At 41.4% G+C, this 18492-nt stretch overlaps 1 protein-coding gene across 4 annotated transcripts in view; it reads left to right on the top strand.

Annotated features, from left to right (window-relative positions):
- Positions 1–18492, top strand: part of LOC140554561 (echinoderm microtubule-associated protein-like 4) — a 70775-nt gene that overhangs the window by 25793 nt on the left and 26490 nt on the right. For all 4 annotated transcript variants that reach the window (XM_072677694.1, XM_072677692.1, XM_072677693.1 and 1 more), the window contains exon 2: positions 10956–11132. In XM_072677694.1, coding sequence (XP_072533795.1) covers positions 10956–11132 — 177 coding nt within the window. The remainder of the gene's footprint in view (positions 1–10955; positions 11133–18492) is intronic.

The following is an 18492-nucleotide window of genomic DNA, read 5'->3' on the forward strand; positions in this document are numbered from 1 at the left end:
CGATCTGTTGGACAGAGTGTATGTGTGTGTGTGTGTGTGTGTGTGTCTCTACATATTTGCTCATGTGAGTTATGGCGGGAGCGTGTGTGCTCTGCCAAGCTGTGTATGCTCTTGCAGTTTATTTGCATTCTGCAGTAAACCTGCAGGTTATGGCTGAGGCGATTCATTCAGATGAACCGCCAGAAGCATGTTTTCCACTGCATTGTGATTTTTTTAAATTTTTTTAACCAGCATTCAGAGTTTTTCCTCTTTTCTTTAATCCTACCTTCTTTCTTTCTCTCTCTCTCTCTCTCTCTCTCTCTCTCTCACTTTCATGTCCTTGCTCACTCCCCTCCCCCTCTCTGAGGTTCTTCCCGCCTCTCCTCCACCTCCTTCTTTAATTAAAAACAAACAAAAACACATGGAAGCAAACCAAACCTCTCAGCCCATGTGTCGTGTGTGTGTGTGTGTGTGTGTGTGTGTGTGTGTGTGAGAGAGAGAGAAAGAGATAGACAGACAGTGCAATTACTGACAGTTTAGTACCAGAGGTTAGGGCTGTTCCGATACTACTTGTTTGGATTGGCTCAGATACTGAACTAAACAGAAGTATTAAAAACCACAAGAATCTGTGAGTTAAATTAGGTGAAACTATGTGTATACAGTCAAATATGATGTGCATATGCACATATTTGGGTCCGAACCTGTAGTATGAATTAGAGATAGAAGGAGTAATCGGCCCTGTACCGTATCAGCACAAAAAGAGTGCTTTTGGTCACTGAGCTTTTCAAAAAACTCTCCAAGGTGGAGATTCTTGAAAGTAGTTTTTTTGGGTTCAGTTTCTCTTTACTCCCTATATAGTGAACTACATAGTCATAAAACAACAAAATCTACACGCAGACAGGACTAATTTTAAGATCTCCACATTTGCATGCATGTAAATACTAGGGATGCACCAATACATTTTTCCCTTCCGATACCAATACCAGATTTTTTACATATCTGTCGATATCTAGAACTGATACCGTAACCAACTCTGACTTAATAGTCGATAGATGGCTATAAATCCTGATAATCCTTAAAAAGAATAGCATGTACTGGTTGAGTAACTGCACATTTGAAAAGTTTCAGATGTAAAATTATATGTAAAAAGATACTAAACTTCAGCATGTGGCCTTAAAACAAGCTGCTTAAACTAAGGTTTTGGTTTCAGAACCAAAAATACATGGAAAGAAACGTGCTAAAAGTTCTATTAAATGTCTGTTTAACTATTTAAGACGGCTGTTTACTGGTTTCATAAAGTACGCAAACCAAAATTTTATATGTAAAAAAAAAAAAAAGTGTCAGTAAGCTTTATAGTATCTGTGCTCTCTATTGTCGATATCGAAAACAGGATCGGTATCGATGTAACACTAGTAAATACTGTTCTATTAAAGATATCTAATGTTTTATTTAGATTTAGAATCTGTCATTTCATGACTTGAACACTACACTACACAGGGAGTAGTGTGTCATTTGGGATTAAACCTCTGTGTTTTCTTTGTGGTGTTTTGATGTCTCTGAGGTACCATCAGCCCATACAGGGCTAGCATGCACACTTTTTTTCTTTTGTCTCTGTGTGGATGGAAATATTTTCAAAAACCGAGAGAGGGAAATAGTCCCTACTATCCAGATACATGTGAATAGGCCCTATGAATGAAGGTGTTTATCTATGGGTATTATCCATCCACTAATTTGTTACATTGTACGGTTTGTTTATTGATTTCTTACATTTGTGATCTTTTTTGGGGGGAATTGTTTGCCCTATTGCTTTGTTTGATAGGGCATGATAAAACTGTCCCACCTTTGCTTTAACAGTGGTATTAGTGTTTATTTATTTATTTTTTTGGTGACATCTGTCTCTCACACTTCTTGTCATCACCCTTTATAGACATGCTGATAAACATGACTCAAAAAAATACTTATGGTGAAGGCAAGACCGACATCTGCACACAAATGCTGCATTACATCTGTATGGGTTTAATCAAATTAAAAGTTTTTGTGCCTTCGCCAAGACATCAATAAGGAGAACCTGAAAACTGCTTGGCACGTGAGTGCAAACCGTACAGACTGTTTGTGTGTTTGCGCACAAGCGTGAATGTTTATCTTCCTTGTGCTGAAGGCCTTGTCTGTATTGTGCAATAGATTTCTCAGTCATGTAGAACTGAGATGAAATCTTGCATCTTTGATGCTGCTCACGTGAGTTGCAGGGTCTGCTTTGACATTATGCACTAATTCTGTTATGTTTAAATAACTTGCACAGTAGGGTATCAGCATATTGTGTGTCAGTTTACCTTTACTGTTTAGACTATTAACAAACTTCACAAATATGTTAAACTAGAGAGGCTGAGATTTCTGACAACATGGCATGTAGTGTTTCTCCCTCTTAGATCTCAGGCCTGATATAGGCTTTATCTGCAGAGTCATCTCTTCTGCCTGGCCTTTAGATCACAGTGTTTACAGATCCATGTTCAGCAGCCAGTTCTATACATATTCTTTTTGTTATTGTTGTTGTTTGCATTGCTTGGTAGCCAATCAGGGGATTAAAACCATTGGCCAACAGATCCAATCAAAGCAGGCATTTATCTTTAGAGATCTTTCCATGCCGCAATGGTTTTGTTTTGAAAACGTGTCTGTAGGCTTAGTGTTGGCTTAGTGCATTCAAAAGCAACAAATGCAACTTTAGATCATTTCAAAACATTTGACCCATATAGTTTTTGTTTTCAACCTGGCTTCTGAAATACAACAAGCTTCAGAGGGCAGCAGTGTTCAATAAATGTCAGAATAATGGTTCCAGACCTATAGAAACAAAAATGTTATTATGGTTGATTGTCGAGATTGTTCATTCATTCACATTTGTGTTGTTCTTTCTTGTTTTAGTAAAAATAAAAAAGTAAAAAACTACTGTTCAGATATTCTCCCATACTTAATACAGTGATTTTTATTCAACATCGGCTGCACTTAATCTAATTAAACCAGTCTATTTACACTGTTGGAAATGAAACTTGCAGTTGATCAGTGTTTATTAAGCACGAACAGTATCCTTGATAGGCTTAGAAAAGCATATTATCACAATAACAACATTTATCACAATACTATAAATATTATCGTCATAAGGAAGAGCATCAGTTATTTTGTAAAATATCAATAATTACAGTCAAAACTAGAAAGATATACCCAGCCAACCACTGTTCGACCTATCATATGAAGAGTCAAAAGAATATGTTGGCAGCCTAATTTAAAATTTGATTTTAATTTCTTACTTAATCTATTTTTTTTATTGCCCCTGATCTCATTTTCAAAATGTAGTAGAAGCACATACAGTTGTTTTGTCCTGCAGTGGAATATAATGTAGATAATAATAGTAAGTAATAGAAGCTTATGTATGTCACTATGTCACTTAACATCATGCAAACTGCTTAATCTCAGAAGAACAGAATAGATTTATTGTCTTGTTCTAAAGATTTGTGGAAGTGAACAAATCCTCTACAGGAAACTTGCTTGTAATCGTAAAATGTTGTAAAAAGTAATAAAACATATTTAATCTACATTGCAATATTCAGAAATACAGGAATTTTTACCAGATTTCTCCATAATTAACACCTCATTTGACCAGGGATTGTTAAGTTACATACTATTAGCTTTGAAAATGTGTGACGTAGCTGTGTAGAAGGATCTGTGGTGAAGCCTGAAAATGGTCTTAGCTTGTTTGGGAAGCTTAAAACTTCTATTTCTTGTTTGCTATGTTCATCTCGTAGCTCCAGTGCAAAACTGAGGAAGGAAACTGCACTGATGAACTGCTTTGGGAGTGAGGGGCAAATCTGCACACACACTCGACTAATTCTTTAACTAAAACTATTCATCCACACAGGTCTTGTCCAAAAACAGTGTGATGTTTGGAAGCTTTTGACAGAGACAGCCACATTAATGTGACCTAGGAATTGTGACAAATCACACTGAGACGGCCATTAACTGCCAGGCAGGGTATGATGTAGCAGCGGTAAAGTGAAGCTTTGGCCTGTTCTATGGGCTTGTGTGTGCTAATCCAGCTTATCCATCACAAGCTAGAACACCATGTCTCCCTCCCTGTCTCTCTCCCTGTCCCTCTCCATGTCTGTCTTTCTGTCTCTCTTGGCCCTGCTGTACAGTCTAATGTCTTTAAGCGAACCTGTCGCCACACGCACCGAACAGTTTAAAGCTGCATGCGAGAGCCAGCCTGGAATCCGAGAGCCATGCTGTGATGATTAGCATGCCATGCTGACACACACGCACACACACACGCGCACACACACACACACACACATTCTTTTGCCTACACTCTTAAACATAAGGTGCTACTAAGGTCTATTGCATTACTTAAGTAACCTTTGTAGCACCATTCTTTTTTATTTTTTAAGCCTGATATGTCCAAATGTTTGTGGACGGCCCCTTCTAATGAAAGCATTCAGCTGCTTTGAGTTAAACCCATTGCAGACACAGATGTGCAAATGTACATGTCTAGTCCCTAGAAATATTGAAAATCTGAAGAATCTCTGGAGCAGACAATCATGAATCAATTGGCACCATGCCTAATGCCAAGCACAGGCTAGAGGGGGATAAAGCCCCCCAGCATTGAAATGTGGAGCAGCGGAGCTGTGTTCTCTAGAATAATTACGATCCATCTAATACTTTTGAAATACGCTGGGGAGTTGAGGATGAGGTGGTCTGGTGATCATTCAACATCCTGACCTAATTAAAACCCTTTTCACTAAATGCATTGAAATCCTCACAGCAGTGCTCCAAAAGTCTTCTTCCCTGGACAAGACCCCCAACAAAAGCTAAGGATAAAAGGATAAACTCTTTAATACCCTTGACTTCAGGAGAAACCATAAGTATGCAGGTGTCTCAATACTTTTGTCCATGTAGTGGATGTGTGCTGGTGCTTGCTTATGGTTGTTGTACACCATGCTTTTACACTCACACACACACACACACACAATTGTACACTAATCATCCTCAAGTGAGCTGAATCACAGAGAGCGAGCTGACAGTAACGTGATTTGTCGTAACCAGTTTCAGACTCCGAGCTCTGTGTTCTGAGCATGCGTGTGGGTGTAAATGTGTGTGGGGGTCTATATGTATATTTGCCTGGCCTGGGGCTGTAACAGTGAATCATTAGCACGCAGATTCAAAGCAGCTTTCTCTGCGCCTTCCTCCTCCTGCCTCTACCGTTAGAGTAAGAGGATACCATTGATAAAGATACTGATTTAACTCTACATACCATATAATGCATCAGTAGATTCATCAGTGTAATTACTGTTGTGTGTTGTGTTGTACATCCCCCCCCCCAGCATGTTCTGGATGGCTGCAGCGTCAGATGCTGCTACATGACATTATACACAACTGGGGAAGATCTGACCATTCACAGGCAGCAGCTTTCCTTTATCTTGTCAAACAGGACGTTGGATCTCCCTGTAGTCCCCCGAAGTCCCATGGCTGCATGCAAATGTGTGCTTTCGTATGTATGGGTGTATAAATGCCTTGTTTGTGTGAACACGCTCTTTCCTGCTCCTTCAATCCAGACTAATGCAGCCTTGCCAAAGGCATGACCTGGAACGATTTCGGGAGTCCCTAAAGTCCTATGTAGTGTAGTGTAGTGTGTGTGTTTGAGGATGCATAATGCAACACACACCTGTGATTTGCATTAGGCTGGTGCTCTGAAACATGTAAATGCCCTTTCCGTCTTGTTTCCTCTTAGACTCTCATTTCGAGAGAGAAGGGAAGGAACTGTAGACGTTGCGCTCAGATTGTGGCATGACCATGGCATTGCTATATCCGCCCTGTCTTCAGCTGAATGGGTAAAAGTGCTTTGGCTGCACACCGATGAGCCTGATCTATATTGAATGCATGACTGAGTATACACAGATGGTCTTATTATAGGGCCTAAAACTGCTTTTAGTACAGCCCAGTGTCGCACATAACACTGCTGAAAGACTAGAAAGCAGGAGGACTAGACAGCTGGCATCTAAGTGATGAAATGACGTGCTATATATAAGTGGAGTGTTATGCCCTTCATTATACCTGATGTAATTTAGTCCTTAGATTACGCAAGAATCTCTTAATGCAGTGTCACATTCTAAGTGGTGTGATGTGCTGTAGTAATGGGTTTTCCATAAGTAGCAACGTAGCTGCACATAAGTGTGTGTGTGTATGCGTGTGTGTGTGGGGGGGGCTCTGAGGTGTCCTCAGGTGGCACCCCTTGTCTAAGCTTATAGCAGAGGCAGCACTCACTGTCGAAACTTATTAGTGCTGGCTCATTCTCACCTCACCTCCTCACGCTGGCTGCAAGTGTGGCGTGTGCCATGTCTTCCTGTGTGACCTCAGCTCAGCTCTCAGAATATCAGAGGACCAACCGCTGCAACAACTACAGCTACATCAGCCTCGATTTCAAAAATTTGATTTTGACACTGCAGTTTGTTGTCAAATAACTGGCAGGAATAATTACGAATATATTAATGTCCTATAAACTTTTGAACACAAATATTAATATATAATGTAAATGTTTTGTTTATCAGTTTATATAATTGATCTTGAAACAAGTGGGGAAAAAAAGCAAAAATTAATGTTGGCACTCATCCCTAGCTAGCCAAAATGCACCTCGTTAACATTAAACATCAGTTTACATTAGCATTCTCAGTCAGTTGTGAAGAAGAATGGATCTTTCATGCTGCGAATCTCTCACTTTCCCATATCCCAAAGCTGTGTTCTATTGGATTCAGATCCGTTGACTGGCAAGGCCGCTGAACAGCACCGCACTCAATATTATGTGCATGAAACAACTTCTGCTGCTTACTGACATGCTGCGTTGTTATCCTAAAAGGAGCCATTAGAAGCAACAATTCCCCTTTAAGCAATAATTGGTATTAACAGGCCCAAACTGTGCCAACCACATCCCCCACATCCATTACACCACCTCCACCAGCCAGGATTGTGGCAGGTTGTGTCCATGAGTTCATGCTGTTGGTGACAAATTCTGACCCTACCAGCAGAAATTGAGATTCATCAGACCAGGCTATGGTGAGCCTGTGCCCACTGCAGCGTCAGCTTTCTGTTCTTACTAGAAGTTGAGCCTGATGTGGTCTTCTGCTGATGTAACCCAACCTCAAGGCTTCATGTGCATGCTATGGTGCTTTTCTGCTCTCCACAATTGTAGTGAGCAGTTGAGTGGAAATCTGACTTACTTTAGCCTTTATGTCCTCTCATACCAGTCTGGCCATTTTCTGTAACTATATTTTACCCGCAAGACTTGTTTCTATCCACAAAACTGCAGCTCATTGGATGTTTTTTTTCTTTATTGCACCATTCAGAGTAAACTATATGTTTTGCTGAAAATCCCAGGACATCAGCGGTTCTGAAAATACTCGCCAACAATCATTCCATGCTGAAAATCATTGAAATAACAATTAGTCCCCCTTTCTGGTGGTTGATGTCAACACTACCTAAAGCTCCATGGCCCGTTTCTGAGTGGTCTTATGCATTGCATTACTGCCAGACTAGATTAGATGAAGAATTAGCATGAATGGATTGGGGTTCAGAGCGTTCAAGTGCTTGAGAGTGTATATTTAGATATCTAGGAAGAGAAAAGGGATCAATTTTAGCATATTGTAGTTCATATTCATAATACATGAGCAGGGTAAATTGTAAAAGTATTTGTAAACAGGATAAAAACATTAGTTTTGTATGCAGGTTCCTTTGCCCACCTAATATCTTGCAAGTCCTTGCAGTCCTGATTACTGTGAGACATTGTACAGTTAAACTATTGCCAAACTCTGTGCTGCATTATGTTGTATTTCCCTCAATCTTTCAGTCACCATCTGCCCTTAGTAATGTAAAATCCACCTTTTTGCCTAGTCATAGCCTTTCTGTGTCCTTTTTAAATCCAGCCATTTCACCAGCCTCCCAGCACATCTTGGATTGCGTTGCGTGGTTCCTCTGTGTCTGTGTTCTTATTCAGCAGATACCCTCTGTCGCACACATAGTGGTAGATTGAGGATGTGTATGTGTGTGTGTATGTGATGTAGTTTGGGACACAGAGGAAGGATTAGGACCAGTCTAGGGAGAGTATGACACACACACACGCTCACATTGGCAGTCCTACACATACAACCAGTCGAGACATGTGCCGCCCCGTGCTCTGTATGTCTTTACAAGTTCCCCCAGTGATTTAATGAGCGCAGAGCCTCAACAAAGAGACTTGATTATTTTTTCTAGCTAAGAGGCAACAGTTAAAGCCTCTTCCACATGTTGGACAAACATTTGAAAAACTTTCTACTTTCTGGAGTTCTGTGACCATGTAGCTAACCTGGACACAGATGGTCTGGATTCTGAGTAGAACTAGGTGGAAAGTTATCTTGTAATCTTGTTATCTTGCCTGTTATTAACATGCATAGCAATTGTTTGAACATTAACAAGGCATGTCAGTTGAATTGTACCAGTCTGTGTGACTGTGGGTGTGTGTGGGTGTGTGTTTTGTAGCAGGCACAAGGCTGGAAGGTTGATTGCACCACTCTTTCAGCAGAGCTCTTATCTGGCCTGTAGATCTGCTCTCTCTCTCCCCCTGAGGACTTCCTTCATAGATCTACAGGCAAAATGAAGCGCCCCAAAAACAAGTCTTGGACACACACACACACACACACACACATAGACATACACACACACACACGCTATGGCCGCATGCCAGGGGATGGTTCCACAGCAGTGGCTGCAAAGTTTCTGCCTTGCGCTGCGTTTGAATGCAAGCATGAGTTGCCCCTGTAATTACGGGGTAAGGAATGCTTGTGGGTCTTTATCCGCATGAGCATATGTTGGAGAAACTGTGTGTGTAATTAACCGTTGTGTGTGTGTGTGTGTGTGTGTGTGTCTACGTGCAGAAGGGGCTGAGGACGAGAAAGCTCAGGAATGTGGCGCAGTATTGTGAAATATGACAAGTGCAGAAGCCTTCCCTTCCTTCCTCTTCGCCTGCAAGTGCTTATGGCTAGAAATGGCCTTGCTTGAAAACTAGCCTTCTGTCCCCTGACACCTGGGTCATCTGGGGAAACACACTGACAAGCAGATACACACAATACCTCCTGCTTCCACTCCGTTCTGTTCTCTCTCTTTTGCTCTCATTACTCTCCTCCTCATACTGTACTTTACTGCCAGGATCAACCGTACCGCTTCTGAAATGATTTCCTCCTGTTCGAAAGCATTGTGTAGTGTTTGCCCCGTTCGCTCCACTGTTCCCTGGCAAAGAAACACACTGCAGATAAGGCAGCTTAAAGGAAATACCTGCAACTAAGGGAGGAAACTGCGGGTGGAGAGACTAGAAGGTGAATTGAGGTATTCAGCAGCCAGCTAGACTTTGGTTTTACAGCCCTACCTTCCTGCAACCTTGAGAAGTTGCTTTTGTTTTTTGGGGGGGATTTGTGACCGAGATAAAAGCCATTTGATCTATTCTTGAGTGAGTGAGTGTATGTGTGTGTGTGTGTGTGTGTGTGTGTGTGTGTGTTACACATAAACTATTTCAGCCCTTTTAATCTTGCTGGTACTTACCTTGAACTCTTTTATCCCTTTCTTTCCCTACGTTCTGAGCATGAATCTTGCTTCAGTGATGAAGAAAAACACAGTTGCTCTTTTCTTCAGTTACTGACTGTCACATGCTGACCTCAGTTACACAATTCAGATACAGAATACTCCAAATTAACTTCCTTTAAGCCTGTTTGCTCTGTCTGTGCAGAGAGCAGGTAAAAGAGTGTGATATTAGAGAAACAAGCAGCAGTAACCCCTGGTATTGGTGAACAATCTCAATACCTTAAAGCAGCTAAATGAATGAAATGTGTTTATTTGGCTGGTCTCTTTTTTTTTTTGTCTGCAGTTGCCGGAAGACCGGACTGATTGATCTGAGTTGGCTAGGGTATGGCCATTAGCAGTTTAGCGCTTGGCTCTGGCAGGTGAACTTGTTGAGGTTTAATAATGGATTCTGGGCTGGAGGGTACAGAGATACAGAGAGGTTGAGTTTTTATATATATATAAAAAATTATATATTTATTTATTTATGAAGTTGGTCGCTTGACTGTTTTGCTTTGTTGTGCTTTGTAGACACACACGCAAGTATGCTGCTGTTCTTGTCATCCAGGCTGTGTTAATCAGCGCTGCCAAGCTTTCTATTGCACTCTCTCACTTTCTCTCACTTCCCGGACAGGGGATAGGGTAAGAATGTGTGTGCCAGGGCATTCTTCTGCAACTTTTTCTCCTTTGCCTCCCACACATATCACTGCCATAACCATGGCGGCTGGTTTTCAGCTTTCCGGATCTGCAGTGCCGTGTGTGGAATGTGTGGATGGATCTACCGCTGATTGTGTGCAGCAGCATTCAGTCTTTAGCATTCCTAAAACCAAAAGCAAAGTACAAATGCAAAGTTCTCGAGTTGTCTCTTGATCTTTTATCATGGCTGTGTGTGTGTGTATCTAAAGATTGGCAGGACTTACCCAGTGCCCCTCTAACTAGCTAACCGCAGTTGAGAATGCAGGGCCCCTTTTTTATTTGGCCTGCTTTGCCAAGTGAGTGTGGGCTACTATAGCAGTCCGAGCTCTAACCACAGAAACGCCAGGCAGCCCACTGCAGCGCTGAAAAACATATCTACCCCCCCAAATAAGCCCTGCACACCAATACCCCCTTCAGAGTATCACACTATCCCACTTACCCCTACATACCTAAAAACTGAAGTGCAATCTGTTTTCAAGGTTGTCTATGTGTTAAAATCAGGCATATAAATATCAACGTTTTAATGCAAATTAGTAAAACTGTCATTTGTGGCTCAGCTAACTATGGGATTAATTATGTAATGATGGTTAATATATTTATCTACTAGACACTGCAAGAGTGGTCTGTTAATGCCGTGGGTGTTCACCTCTCTCTCCTAGATGACAGCATTTCCGCGGCCAGCGCATCAGATGTGCAGGACCGGCTCTCGTCTCTGGAGCTGCGGGTCCAGCAGCAGGAGGACGAGCTGACCGTGATGAAGGCGGCGCTGGCTGATGTTCTCAGACGCCTCGCGCTGTCCGAGGACTCAGCCGCCAAGAAACAGCAGAGCTCCAAAGGTAGGGCAGCACGTATGTGTCCCGTGACTGTGTTTGTGTGTGTGTTATATACAGGTGTGAATGTGATCGGTGTCAACATGAGGCAGTGCATACAGTTTCAAGAAAAGATTTGTGAACCTCTGTGTTAATGACATTTCCAAGAGCTAATCGGCAAAATGTGTTGCAATTATGGAGAATTCTTAAAGGCAAACAGAGACTAGTTATAACAAAGCTGTTCTGGTTAGTGCGAACCATGCTTCAATATCAACAACCTTCAGATGCCATCAGAAAAGATGTGTTACAGAGACACATGAAGCAGGGAAAGGCTACAGAAGCATCGCTACGGTCTGGGGTGTACATCAGTCCACAGTTGAACAAATTGTCTACAAATGGAGAAAACTGACACTTATCGCTGTCAAAAGAAAACAACAAAGAGGAGACAAAGTGGAACTTTTTAGCATACAGTGGGGGAAAAAAGTATTTAGTCAGTCACCAATTGTGCAAGGTCTCCCACTTAAAAAAATGAGAGAGGCCTGTAATTGACATCATAGGTAGACCTCAACTATGAGAGACAAAATGAGGGAAAAAAAATCTTAAAATCACATTGTCTGATTTTTAAGGAATTTATTTGCAAATAATGGTGGAAAATAAGTATTTGGTCAATAACAAAAGTTCATCTCAATACTTTGTTATATATCCTTTGTTGGCAATGACAGAGGTCAAATGTTTTCTGTAAGTCTTCACAAGGCACACACCGTTGCTGGTATGTTAGCCCATTCCTCCATGCAGATCTCCTCTAGAGCAGTGATGTTTTGGGGCTGTCGGCGGGCAACACAGACTTTCAACTCCCTCCAAAGGTTTTCTATGGGGTTGAGATCTGGAGACTGGCAAGGCCACTCCAGGACCTTGAAATGCTTCTTACGAAGCCACTCCTTTGTTGCCCTGGCAGTGTGCTTGGGATCATTGTCACGTTTCATCTTCAATGCCCTTGCTGATGGAAGGAGGTATGCACTCAAAATCACACAAAACATGGCCCCATTCATTCTTTCATGTACACGGACCAGTCGTCCTAGTCCCTTTGCAGAGAAACAGCCCCAAAGCATGATGTTGCCACCCCCATGCTTCACAGTTGGTATGGTGTTCTTTGGATGCAACTCAGCATTCACTCTCCTCCAAACACAACTGTTGTGTTTGTACCAAACAGTTCTACTTTGGTTTCATCTGACCATAAGACATTCTCCCAATACTCTTCGGGAACATCCAAATGCTCTCTAGCAAACTTCAGACGCGCCCGCAGTCTGAAGTCTGAAGCAGTGGTCTTGTAGGTCTCCCATTTTCTGATTATTGCTCCCACAGTAGATTTCTTCACACCAAGCTGCTTGCCTATTGCAGATTCCGTCTTCCCAGCCTGGTGCAGGTCTACAGTTTTGTTTCTGGTGTCCTTCGACAGCTCTTTGGTCTTCACCATAGTGGAGGTTGTGGGCAGGTGTCTTTTATACTGTGAACGAGTTCAAACAGGTGTCATTAATACAGGTAATGAGTGGAGGACAGAGAAGCCTCTTAAAGAAGAAGTTACAGGTCTGTGACAGCCAGAAATCTTGCTTGTTTGTAGGTGACCAAATACTCATTTTCCACCATTATTTGCAAATAAATTCTTTAAAAATCAGACAATGTGATTTTCTGATTTATTTTTTCTCATTTTGTCTCTCATAGTTAAGGGCCAACCTATGATGTCAATTACAGGCCTCTCTCATTTTTTAAGTGGGAGAACTTTGCACAATTGGTGACTGACTAAATACTTTTTTCCCCCCACTGTAGATCCACAGTGCTGTATTTGGTGGAGAACAAACACTGCACACTAACACCCAACCCTCCATCCCAACTGTGAACCATAGTAGAGGGAATATCATTGTTCAGGCCTGAACTTTTCTAACCTGCACTGGGCTTATTTACTTATTGTATTTCATAAAAACATGAGCAGTTTGTGTTTCATTGGTTGAGTTAGCATTTGTCTTTAATTGTGACTTAGACTATCATCAGACCACAGTCTAATAGTACTCGTTCGAAAATGTCTTACAAAGTGTTCATTATTTAAAAAAAATACAGAAATACAGTATCTCAAATTATTAAACTGTTTTATAAGATCAAACAGAAAAGAAGATACAAAACAAACAAATACGTTAATTTATGCCCTCAGTACTTGGTTGAGGCTCCTTTACTACAAATTACTGCATCCATGCGGCACAGCTCAATTGTATTGCTGGTTCAGGTGTTTTTCATCTTTGTTTTGACAGTAGAGTGTCTATGAAGTTCAGGTCTGGAGAGCTGGCTGGCCAATCAAGCGCAATAATATCATGGTCAGCAAACCATTTGGTAGTATTTTTGGCGTTAAGACCAACACCAGCAGATGACATGGCACCCCAAACTATCACAGATTGTGGAAATGTGATCCTAGACTTTAGCCATCTTAAAGTCTTTTCTGGAGAAAGAGTGGAGAGGCAGAATCCAAGACCTAGACTTCCCAATGAAATGCAGAATTTATTTACATCTACCAAGAAGATTTCAGACTCCTGAGCAACAGTCCAGTTCTTTTTCGCCTTAGCCTTGGTTAGATGCTTTTGGCCTTGTCTCTAGTTCAGAAGCGGCTTCACATTAGGAGCGCAGAAGTTGTCCCTTTTCCTTAAGAAGTCTGTGCGTGGTGGCTCTTTATGTACGGACACCAGCCTCAGTCCAAGTTTTTGAGTCAACTTTTCTAGACAATCCTCTAAAGGCTGCCATCATCCCTGTTATAGGTGCACCTTTTCCTACCACATTTTCCCCTTTCAAATACCCTTTCATTAATATGCTTTTATATATATAGGACGCTGCGATCAGCCAGCCTTTTCAGCAATGTCCTTCTGTGGCTGACCACTTCTTGTGGAGAGTGTCAGTGATCATCTTCTCAACAACTGTCAGCAGTTTTTACCAGTATTGAGTTAGACAGAGAGATACACTGTATTTGTACAGTTTGAATAGTTAAGTACTCAAACTGCAAATGACACTCCAAAATTTCCTTTATGTGAGATACGAAATATGACCATTTAACTTTTTGAATTAAATTGTAAACAAAATGATCTTTTTCATAGTATTCTAATTGTTTGAGAGCAATAGTATGTGTGTGTATGCGTGTGTTTGTGCACAGTCTGGGATAAAATGACAGGCCAGTTTGTTTGTAATGACATCACGTTCGTCTCTTACTGAAAAAAAAGTCAGTGCGTGTTTAAGAGCATACTGTGTTTCATTTACTGTTGCAGAAGCAAAACAGTGCATTCTAGCCAGCACCAGTATTTTAGCCCCAGCCCTCCTAATGTTAATCCTGGGCTTTGGTCACTTTTTGATATATTTTCTCATACAACGCCCTGTACATATTTCAACAATCTTTTTTTTCTTTTTTTTGCCCCCTCTCTCTCTGACTTTCACTCACTCTTTATCTGTCGCACCCTCTCTCTCTCTCTCTCTCTCTCTCTCTCTCTCTCTCTCTCTCTTCTACTTTGCTCCTCTTTCTATCTGTCAAAAACACATGATAAAGCTAGTCACCAAAACCAGAACTGATTGAGAATTTGAGAATGTGCAAAATTGTAGAATTAAGCTGAAACAAAGCGTAAGTGCTGCAGAGAGGAGAGAAAGGAAAAGAATCAGTCTTTCCTGACAAAACTTCTGGCACTATCTTAGCCTTTATCCGCTCACCACCCCCTCCTTTCCCGTTCCCACTGCATTGACTCTGGAAGTGAGTGTGTGTGCGCAGTGTTTGTGTGTCCCACCTATGGACACTGGCAAACACTTTTATTCTAGGGTCGAGCTGGTTGAGCTAACTGTGTGTGTGTGTGTGTGTGTGTGTGTGTGTGTGTGTGTGTGTGTGTGTGTGTGAATGCGCAAGGGAGAGAAAGTAAGTGGGAGTATGTTGAAACTTTTGGACCTCTTCACTCTTAGCAGAAGTGTAAAGTGTTTTCTTTCCTGCAGAGGAAACAGATGGGTCCTAATCTCAAGTTTGGGGTTCTTTTAAATGCCTTAATCTGGATCAGATGAAAAAACACCAACGTTTAGATTTTAGTGTTGTGGTCTCGAGACGAGAATGAGAGGTGCCTTTTTGGCTATTACGGGTTTATGAAGGAAAATGTTTATATTTATGCGTGACTAAAAATGAGGAATTGAGAAATGGAACCGCAGTTTGTTTGATTGATCGCGTCTGGTTGAAACTCTGAAGAACCACGGTCTTAGTAACTTCTTGGTTTTCAGACATGACTCCAGACTGACCTCTGAAATGATCTGGACTACAAGTGTGTGTAATTGAGTCATCTACAGCCTCATCCTCAGTCTTTTTCCCGTTTTTCTAGAGAGATGAGCGGCTATTGGTCCCCAACAACAGGCAGCTCCCTCTTCTCAGCCTCCATATTGTTCCTGCTCTTTTTTATCTTCCCGTTCTGTCTCTCATCCTACGTGTGTGAATGTCAAGGCTGACTCACAGCTCTTATCATAATTCATTCCTTTATCTGTCTGTTCTTTCTCATTTACCGTTAAGCTTCACCACTTAGAGAAGTGTAGTGTTTCTTCTCTCGCTCTCTCCGCACTTTCCTGAATCCGTCCTCCGTCCTTTTAGCTGATGTTCACTGCTGTCTGTATGGACGTGAATAGTTGTGATTGTAGTGTAGTATGTGTATATATATCCTAAACCTTAATTCCTACTGCCTCTGAGGATGTGTGGCTAATTTTGCCGCTTTTGGGACATGTGCCGCCATTGAGAGTTTCGGGGGGGGGGGAGCCAGTGACATGCAGTGGATAGAAGACAGAGATTTCCTTGGTTTCCTGTGGGCGTTAGGAGGTCACATGTGGCCTCGCTGTGAGACTGTACAGGCCCACACACATGCAGACGCACACACAAACGCTGGAGGTCACCTTGTGCCTGGGTGGCTGTACTATTCTCTAAAGCACACTCAAGCATCTGTGAGCATCGGTGCAGTGCACTGACCGGACCAACAGAATTGACAGAACTGAGGTGAAGTTTAGCGCCACCATCCCTCCAGGTGACATAGAATGACATACAGCCAAGTGAAGTCTGAATGCAGCAATGTGATTTGTGACATTGTGATGGTTAATAACACTTATCTGAAAACAGACAAAGGAAAAAGACCACGGGGAAACTAATGAATTATATATTTTTAATGAGTGATATTATGTCCTATTTTCCTCATTAGTCTGCATCACTAATGAGAAAATAAAATAAAAATGAGAACAACACACTTTATTAACTTCATGACTAGGGCTGGGCAGTTCAGTGAAAATTAATTGAGAGCGTCATTCAGAACCTCTAATCAACATAATCTTGACAATTCCCCGCTTAATCTTGACACTGATTTGAGGTCATATCGCCAAGCACTATTCAGGGCTATTTTAATCAGCACATGTAAACGCTATACATTTATATATTATTTTTGAATATATGTTTAGTAAGAGATGTGGGAGATTTGATTTGTTTAGTGAATCAGTGCATAAATCACATTCCTTCCGGATCAGTTGACCTGTTTTAGAAAAGCAGCATCAGTTAGTTTTTGCGTTGGCTGTAAAGCAACTGCAGACGGTGTGAGTAGGACTGGTGTTAAGAAACTGATTGTCAGCCAGCAGCAGTGTCTGAACGGAACTGGAGAATTCAAAGTTACTGTTAAAAAGTCTGCAAAAAATCTACAATACAATGCAGTCTTTCCTTATGGGAGGTTATAACACAGTTTTGCAAGTGAAAATAGTAAACTAGTAAAACTTGCATATGTAATTCAGGTTAATAAAGACACAGAAGTGTGTCCCGAGAAAATTGCCATTCCGGATTCCTAGATTTTGAACCGGTACAGTTAAATAAAGAACAGTGATGGTAAGGGAGGCACCCGATGTGAATTGTGAGCATCCGTATTCACCCATATTCATGTGCACTTTTGCCAATGCTAATACATAAACATTTATAAAATATAGAAATTGGGACCACATCTACCTGGAGTTGCATTCTACCTCGATCAGCCATAACATTAAAACCACTCCACAAGCCATTAGTGAATCATTAGTGAAGTACCTATGGGCATCCATTACCCTGAAAAGCCACCTGTAAATGCTTTTCACTTCACCTTCCAGTGGTTTTAATGTTATGGGTGATCACCCTTATTTCTGCCAGGTTACAAATGCATTACAAATGCTCATACACAAACAGTGCAGTCTGATTAGGGCCAGCTACATGTTGTTTGTGTTTTTTTTTGGAAGGTAATGGAGCATTAAACTGGGCCATGTGGCACTGACTTCAGATCACCCAACCCCAACGTGCACAGACTCATCCTCTCAGAAAGGAGTAATTAATCAGGCCTGTTCCACAAAGGTTACAGGCCACTGTGATACAATACTCCTTTGATCTGACCAGTGCCTAGTGCAATTAAATCAGACCTTTACAAATGCATGTCATTGAGAGGGAGTTTTAAATAGCTTGGCTGATGCAAACTGCTGCAACAACATCAACGTTTAACATAGAGTGTTGCAGTATGGTAAGCTTAGACTCTCTCAGTAGTACATAAATGGTTTAGCACTGATAACAGAGGCACACCGACACGACAGCTCATTATTCTTAGAGCTAAATCCATTATTTCGTTTTATTAATGGCAACATTGTTATCCTTCTATAATTGCTGGATAGAGTTCAGCTTCTGATTTAACGTCTCATTTTAATTTTAATATATGTGTGTATGTATATATATATATATACACACATTTTGTATATGTATTTTGTATATGCTTGTAGGTATTCGTATGACTTGTGGCTAGTACCTATTAATAGATCACTTCATTGCAAGTCTTGGGATTGGTGCAGATACTAACATTAGTGCATGTCTGTTTGTGACATCAGCTACTTAAGACGTGTCACACCAGTGTTAAATCCATGCCAGATTACCTAGATGACTTGTGTTAAATATTTACCCATGCACATTAGTCATTATTGGAGTCCGTTAATGTCTGATCTGGGCAATATGTGTGCTCTGGGTGGGTATTCCTCAGTATCTTCTGAGGTGACTCGTCTGGTTTGATTGCATGTTAGCTACCATGTTGTTTTTCTTTAAGGAGTGGTAGGGCTCTACTTAAGTAGTCCAACTTGTCTAGCCTAATCCCTTCCTCTTTGATCCAATTACCTTGTCTGCATCCTGTCCTGGTTAAGCTTCCCTTTATTCTGCCCCCGTTGTCTGCCTCCCCTCCTCGTATCTGCCTTCTACATCTACACCTGTAAATCACATTACAGTCACCTTCCTCATTAATCTTGCCCCATTTTTAGTGGTTCTCTGTTCACTTCAGTTTTATCAGCTTCAGTCAGACGAATGAGG

This window comes from Salminus brasiliensis, chromosome 4, assembly GCF_030463535.1.
Source record: "Salminus brasiliensis chromosome 4, fSalBra1.hap2, whole genome shotgun sequence".
Taxonomy (NCBI): Eukaryota; Metazoa; Chordata; class Actinopteri; order Characiformes; family Bryconidae; genus Salminus; species Salminus brasiliensis.